The sequence below is a fragment of the Etheostoma spectabile genome, unplaced genomic scaffold (assembly GCF_008692095.1).
Source record: "Etheostoma spectabile isolate EspeVRDwgs_2016 unplaced genomic scaffold, UIUC_Espe_1.0 scaffold352, whole genome shotgun sequence".
NCBI lineage: Eukaryota > Metazoa > Chordata > Actinopteri > Perciformes > Percidae > Etheostoma > Etheostoma spectabile.
Genome location: NW_022605591.1, coordinates 1,130,871 through 1,138,524, shown reverse-complemented (window position 1 = coordinate 1,138,524; position 7,654 = coordinate 1,130,871). Strand labels below are relative to the sequence as shown.

Here is a 7,654-nt window from a genome sequence, read left to right as displayed (position 1 = left end):
TGTTTTATCTAAAAAGATACATTTCTCTGTTTGTTAATATCACTTCAATTTTATTGCTGCAAAATAGGATTGTAAAGCAGACAAACTGACCAACACATTGATAGCCTACTTGGCGCCTGTGTATCGATACAGTATTGCCAGTGAAAATATCGCGATACTATGCCGTATCGATTTTTTTCCCCACCCCTATTTATTATTCTGTAATTCAAACTGCATTCTCACAGCAGAAGTACCATTGTTGGGTGCTAATGTCACTACATAAATAGCAACTCATAGCCTCCACTTACACTGTAGTTAAGTAATAGTTTGTAGTTAAGTGATTGTTAAGTTTTGAAACTGGGGATTGGATCAGTGCATCCTTAACACTGCAATATCAACAAAAATAAGAAACCAGCAAACATAACCATAACCATGTTCTTACCGCTTCCATAAATGTGATTAAGGCCTCCTGGTTTTCATGCCAGCCGAGAAACAGTTCCTCTTCAGAGGGGAATTTATCACAACCCAGCTCCACAGTCACCTCAAAACAGTTAGTGTGAAGATAGTTGAAGTCTTGCATGCCTGACCAGAGATGAAAACAAAACTGTTTTACCCAGAAGTCAATGAGAAATCGTGCTGACCTTCCCCCTACACCTCTCAGCTGCCCTGATTTTCTATTATAAGCGGTCTGACAGCGACCTCTAGTGGCTCCATCTAACATTTCAGACATCACAACTGGAACACTACAACTGAGGAATGATGTTCCCTTTTTCAACTCACCACCTGCCAAGCTGGACCACTGTGCTCCGTTAATGGTTCCTTTGTGACTGATACCACGAGACGATCCACACTGGGCATTTTCATTGGACATTGTCTCATGGGCATTTGCATATGTTCTTGCAAGAAGCTTAAACACCTATGGAAGAAAAATCTAAGGGTTATTTTTCTCTTCTTTAAGTTCATTACAGACAATGAGAAGGTCGAACATTAATAAACATTAAGTTTTTAAATATGTAAAAAACGCATGCATGTCAAAGAGCCATATTCACTTTCATAGGATTTTTTATCAGCTATTTCATTAAAGGTTGTCAAAATAAAGTCATATATGTCATGTTTTTCTTATTTAGTGGATTTAATGCACTTTTGACTGTGATGTGTTTCAAGGAACCTGTTCACCTTGTCGTCCGGTGTTGGGGAGAACATATTGCGCTCCTGCGGGTGTTTGGACAGATCGTAGGGGTAGGACACCAGCAGGTCCCCACCATGGAAGTTAGCGGAGAGCACAAACGGGATGGAGCGGATCCATTTCATGACTCCGTAAGTCTCTGGTGCAACCTGGATTGCAGCATTAAGACTTATTTGGACCAAGAAATGAAACAAATCAGATTTATTCAATCGAAAGTGGTAGAGCCGTTCCTCAGCAATGTCACCCTTTAAGTCTAAAACCTCATTCACTGACATGACATGTATGGGAGAGGATTCATACTGTACCTTACCAAACCAGTAATAGTCTGGGATTGGGACGCGGTCGGTGCGGTAGCCCTTCTGTTTGCGTCGACTGTAAACTATGGATGTCAGATCCGGGAAGTTCCTGTTCAGGTCAATGTTCTGAGCATTGTTCCGGCCAATGTGGGAAGATCCGGATCTGGGACCCTGTGGTAGTCACAAATTTCAGAAAATTAGACAATGATAAATATTACTCATTTAAGTATTGATGATTGCGTTAATGATGAAGTGAATATCTGGATTTCGTATTTCAACAGTATGATGCATTCAGCTCCCACACACTGCCTCGCCTACTGCTGGTATTTTTATTCATGACACTTCAGGCTACAAGACAATTATCTATCTGGACAAGAATCACAACAGTTCCATAAATATATGCGTAAAATGCTGGGTAAATCATCCAATCACCAATCATGTTTTTTACACAAACAGGCATGTTCTTTGAATGCTTGTGTTATTATGTCCATATAATTTATTCTTCTCGTTCTTTGGATAGTGCGAATAAAAGAAAATGATATGTATTTATTACATTACAGATAGTGGTCCTTTCTACTTACTGAGCTGATTTTTTTACTTTATTATTTGACTTCTGGAGAGTTTGGGAATGTTATAAGAATGTTGTTGCTCTGTTATGCTTTATTTGTCCTAAATATGAGATCTTAATCACGGTGCATACAGTACGAGTCATTATCGATTAATCTGTCAATCCTTCTTTTCAACTAATGGATTGTTGTGACTATAAACTCAGAGAAAATATTCTTTCCAGGCCCAAGACCCCAATGTGAAATAAAATTTAAAGTTAAAATTGCTTGTTTTTTTTGTCCCAGCAACAGTCCAGAACACAATAAAGAAACAGGAAACAGATAATGTTTTGCATTTTTGCTTTGACTGTCAATGAATATTCTGTGGAATGTTTGACTTATTAACTGGCACTATTCAAGCTCCAGGGTAGACAGATGCTATTACAAAGCAAAGTGTTCTGTAAATGTGTGGAAAGGCATGCTTCCTGTTTGGAAAACGCTCTGCACTCATGCTATAAAGTATTTGTTTTGCATTTTGTTTAACTGTAACATTTAATGTGTAGATTGTTAGGATGTTTGGTTGGTTTTCCAAATGTGTTACAAAACCAAAAGGCTCAAACTAAACAGCAATGAATGCATGTAACCGCATAGGAACTGACCGCCTGCTCATCATCACTGTAGTTATTGTCCTGGAGTCCAGAAACAGCCATCTCGTATCCGTCAGGGTTCATGGAGGGCAGAATATGGATGCGGGTGGTGTTGATGAGGGTCTGAATGCGCTCGTTCCCCAGCAGATACTCTGAGCACAGGTACTGAGCCAAATAGATGAGAAGCTGGCGGCCCAGGATTTCATTTCCATGCATGTTGCCGATGTACTTTATCTCTGGCTCCACTACACAGGGTCACATTTACAGTAACTGGTCTAACTTCCTTGATAATGAAAAAGAATGCAAACTATGTACAGACTTTGACAAGCTTTACTTACGCAGTTCATGTTGGCCAGGGTTGTCTGAGAACTCGATCACGAGTAGCTCCCTGCCCTCAATGCTGCGGCCGATGCTGTAGGTTTTGGCTATATGGGAGCATTCTTCCTCAGTTTTCTTCAAGGTACTGATCATCTGAGTGTTAGAGTGATAGGTGAACTGTATCGTGATGGCGGGCTCCTCAGGAGGAATTTCCATGCTGTCAACAGCCTCTACAACCTGCTCTGCTGTACAGAAAACCATAGCATAGTCTTGTCAGTTTGACCAATGTGCTTTTAAATCTAATAGTGACTGGCCCCATTTTACATCTATCAAACAAAAATGCTGTTTACATTCTTGTACGGCTGCCAGGCTATAAATAAGTTGCATGAAGAGTCTGGTATTTTGAGCAGAAACCAAACAGAGTGTGGAAAGTTGATATTTGGCCAAATGCCCAATGCGCTTATTTCAGCAAACACGTTAAACTGGCAAACAGTCTGCCCTTATTTTTGTATTCACACTTAGCAGAAACCAATATTAGCAAAGCCACATGGAACACATTAAAGCTTCGTGCTGCCAGATTCAAATGACCTAGAAGACTATCTGTCAAGACTGTCACTACTGTTTTAAATGCATGATTTGTACAGTGTATAAAAGGTTTAATCTTCTTCATCGTATAGATATCCGAGACATATTGAATCTAAGGGATAACATGTTAAAAAGACATTTCCATAAAGTGAGGCTAAATGTTATAAAACACCCACTTTTCACTGACATGCCTTTTGCTACAAACCTACACACTGTACAAGATTACTGAGTGAAGAGCTTAAAGTCACATCAGTTTGAAATGAATGTGAATATATAATATAATAATATATAATAATTAAACAGGTCCAACCTGCTGCCAGACATCTGAACTAAATTGTAAATGACTGAAAAAAGTTTTCCACTACAATAAAAAGTAAGACATTTTCATATGGTAGTCCTTGTTAAGACGGAGTATTTCATTTTATTGGTTGACTTTAAGACTCTTACCATGTACGCAGTCTACCATACACAAATGCGAAAATGTTAGACTAAATGCTCAAATCAGTTCCTTCTGCCCTGCCTAGGTTCCTGCTGTAATGCTCTCATATGGTTCACACATGATTTCTGCTCTTAGTTACAGCAGAATATCTTTTTTTATCTTTAGATTGTTTTTGACTTTTAGAGTTTATAGTTAAGACAATGTTTGCCTTCCTGTGGTGCATTAAGGCGCTGTTTATATGGATCGGCTCCCATTAAAAACACAAGACAATAGCCACAAGACCCAGTGTAAGTACAGTTTATGTGGGGAAATAAAGCGTACAAGTTGGACTTTATTTGGAGGTGTGCCGCATGAGCATGTGTGCGAACCAGATGCTGGCTCTATTGAAACTCAAAAGGACTATTCTTGTGTTCCTCTTGCAGATGAAAACAAAAAGTTCAAATAACAATATTAACAAGGATATAATTAGTCATAGCCGAAGCTAAGATCGGATTACTAAGGTCACAATCCCAATAATATTATACTTTATTCTCACCTCTGAGGCCCTCCAGCGGGTCATAACATCCCTCTTGGTCACTGACAAAGAAGCGATCACAGTCCAGGAAGTAGGGCCAAGCCATCTCTATGGCCTCAAAGGAGTGGCTGCATCTTTTCTGCACCGTCTCACAGGTGGTGCGACAGGGCTTCAGCACTTTCTCCTTCTCACATCGCGGGGCCAACACAGAGCAGCCCAGCATGCGGATTTCAGGGTTGCACTCTCCCCCGAGTAGAGATTCGACCACACTCATCAGCAGGTACTCGGCGCCGGCCTCGGCATCTTCACGGTTCTTGTGGCCGAGGATGTTTGGGAACATGGTCTTAGTGTAGGCCATGTCATCGCAGTAGGACAGTAATACATCTGTGCATTTGGCTGAGGTAGAAAAACAGGAATTCAGATAGTTAAAAAGGGCAGAAAACAATCAGGAACAGCCATTAGTAATATAACTTTATGAATCTTATTTTGAGGGATCCAGACATGTATCCCCATCTGTGTTACACACCTAATGATGAGCCTCACTGTGCTGTCTTCAATCATCTAGCCCCAAATATTTCTATTATCTCTGGAAATTAGTATTTGAATATTTTATACTGCCATTGATCATCTAAAAATACACATGATGGTCTTATGGCTTTCGGGCTATATTCTAGTAAGACTACGCCTAGTGTGACTTATGATCTCATCCTTTGGTGAAAACACTGACTCACAGGGATGTAACTGTACAAACACTTGACCTGGCAGGGAGATTTGGAGCCTGATCATTCTCTGGTGTGAAGTATGTGGTTTTAGGCTCAAAATGTCAAAGAAAAGCTCTCGTTTACAATCCAAAGAGATGATCAGCTGCTACATCATGCCTCATGTTGCTGGATGACAAACAGCTCATGCAAGACATTGCTCTGTCTCCGAGCCCAAGGGTACTCACGTTTTTCTTCCACTTTTGGCTTGCATAGTCCTGCAAGACACATCAGCATGTCATCAGCTGACAGTAGATGGCAGAGTGGTCTCTTTAAATGCCTCAATGTGATCTACAAATTACTCTGCTTGATCTACCTCTGGTTATGCTTCAGCAGCTTTCTACAGTAAATGTCTGTCTACAAAAGTATCATTAAGTCACTATAAATTCAACATATTTTACAAGATTATAAATCTTAATCATTAAGGTTAAAAAGCATGCTTTCATCTGGAATATTAATACTATTTGACAAGCTATTGTTCAACATCTAATCATATTCACATCATTTTCTAGCAAAAAAGTTACTTACAAGTAGTTTTCACAAGTTTTACTGTACGAAAATACAGCTTCTGGGTCTAGAAAACTGTCTTGAGTGAAATGTGAAAATATGTCCAAATCATGCAACAGTTTCCGGATGCACGTAGTCTAATAAAGTATGTCATCATCACATAAAGCTCCATAACTTTACCTCGAAATCCTGGGTCACACTGTGGAGGAGCACACGACACAAGGACAGACAACTGCAGCAGGATCAGCAGCATCACGCTCATTTTCCGCGGTTTATATTTTCGATGTGGCACCTCGGACGGTCTGTGCGTCAATTTACCAAAGTCTGCACAAATTCCCCCTGAACTTCACCCGCTTTATTACACGTATTACGGTCAGATATCAAATTACAGATGAAGTGGCTCTGAGGTGAAGTAGGGACATGTGAATGAAAATGACAACGTAGATTTTGCAAATGTGGCGTATATTTATTTACCAGTGACTGTATTTACGGAGATTTCAGTTCATTAAAACGGGAGCATGCAGGCACTATTGAGTTTAGCAGCTGACTGCTCCAGGAGAGATTTTCCCTCTATCATTATTATTAATATAAATTATGGAGTGTCCCCTTGAATATATTAATTTAATATTTTGTACCTGGTTTAGTTCAGCGTCGTCCTTCTGTCGTGTTTGGCTAATAATGCATACAGGTCCTCAGTTGGCGGGAGAAAAACAGGCATTAAAGATGCCTGTTGGGGTCCCTAACATCACATTAGAATTAACCTTACATTGATATTAACATTTTTGTTGTGCCTATTTTAAATCTCATCATGATTTTAAAAATGATATATATTTAGACATGTATTAACATTAACTCTGGTCTCACTTAAAGGAATAATGACGTTTAAGCTAGCAGCTAAGCTAGTTTTTATTAGGCTAGTTTTTTTATAAATTAGCTTAGCTGTATTAATGATAAAGGCTACACGATAACTTACTTCAAAATGTTTCGTGATGTATCATAGATTAGACTAGCAGGGTATTACCCTATACCAGACATATATACTTTTAAGCTATATAAGCCTACTAAATTTAGGTTTAACCTTGAACAGGTCCTGTATAACATAGCCTACTTTTTCTTTTTTTCTTTACCACATCAAATTTTGGTTCAGTGCCAATCAACGTTTACATCCTGATGTAACATAGCTACATATCAGCGAAGAAGATGAGCAGCTGCAGTCTGTGAAAAAGTTGGATTTATATAGACAAACATTTAGTAATTCACAGGCGCCCGGATAGCTCAGTTGGTAGAGCGGGGACCTATAGAGGCGGTTTACTCCTTGACACAGTGGGCCCGGGTGTGATTCTGACCTGCGGCCCTTTGTCATTCCCCCTCTCTCTCCCCTTTCATGTATTTAGCTGTCCTGTCAATAAAGGCCTAAAATTCCCCCCCAAAAATTAATAATTCAGGCAGAAATCAGACATCTGTGGGTTATTATGGAACTACAGAGAAGCTACTACAGGCTGGATTCTATTGGCTTCTTTTTCTTTGCCCAAAGATACCTGTCTGATTTTTGGTTCAACCTAATGCCGTAGTCACTGGTTTCAGAAAGGGCCTTTTATTAAATGATTAAGTCTGGAATCTTTTGGGTCGATCGTTACGATTAAACTCTTACCTAGCAATCAAGAAAACAAGTCATTTAAGCCTAAAGAAGTATCCTTAATGGAACAATGATTCTCAAAATTAGGCTACTACTAAGATAGTCATGATGAGACTCTCAAGACCTTTGATTGTCTCAAAAGAAGGTTCATTTGCTTCAAGACTCGGCCAAGCTGATTGCAACCTGACTGCATTTCTATCCATTTCACTTATTTTTTTATTTTTTTATTTAACCTTTATTTAAC

At 39.4% G+C, this 7,654-nt stretch overlaps 1 protein-coding gene across 3 annotated transcripts in view; it reads right to left on the bottom strand.

Moving 5' to 3' along the window:
* Nucleotides 1-6,295, bottom strand: part of LOC116686352 (carboxypeptidase Z) — an 8,054-nt gene extending 1,759 nt beyond the window's left edge. For 2 of the 3 annotated variants that reach the window (XM_032511350.1, XM_032511349.1), the window contains exons 1-9: nt 5,955-6,295; nt 5,456-5,485; nt 4,531-4,905; nt 2,992-3,216; nt 2,666-2,898; nt 1,471-1,626; nt 1,156-1,314; nt 760-895; nt 422-561 (exon numbers count right to left, since the gene is read on the bottom strand). In XM_032511350.1, coding sequence (XP_032367241.1) covers nt 422-561; nt 760-895; nt 1,156-1,314; nt 1,471-1,626; nt 2,666-2,898; nt 2,992-3,216; nt 4,531-4,905; nt 5,456-5,485; nt 5,955-6,036 — 1,536 coding nt within the window. In that variant the 5' untranslated portion in view covers nt 6,037-6,295. The remainder of the gene's footprint in view (nt 1-421; nt 562-759; nt 896-1,155; nt 1,315-1,470; nt 1,627-2,665; nt 2,899-2,991; nt 3,217-4,530; nt 4,906-5,455; nt 5,486-5,954) is intronic. The other variant, XM_032511351.1, reaches the window with a different exon arrangement.
* Between the last annotated feature and the right edge of the window lie 1,359 nt (nt 6,296-7,654).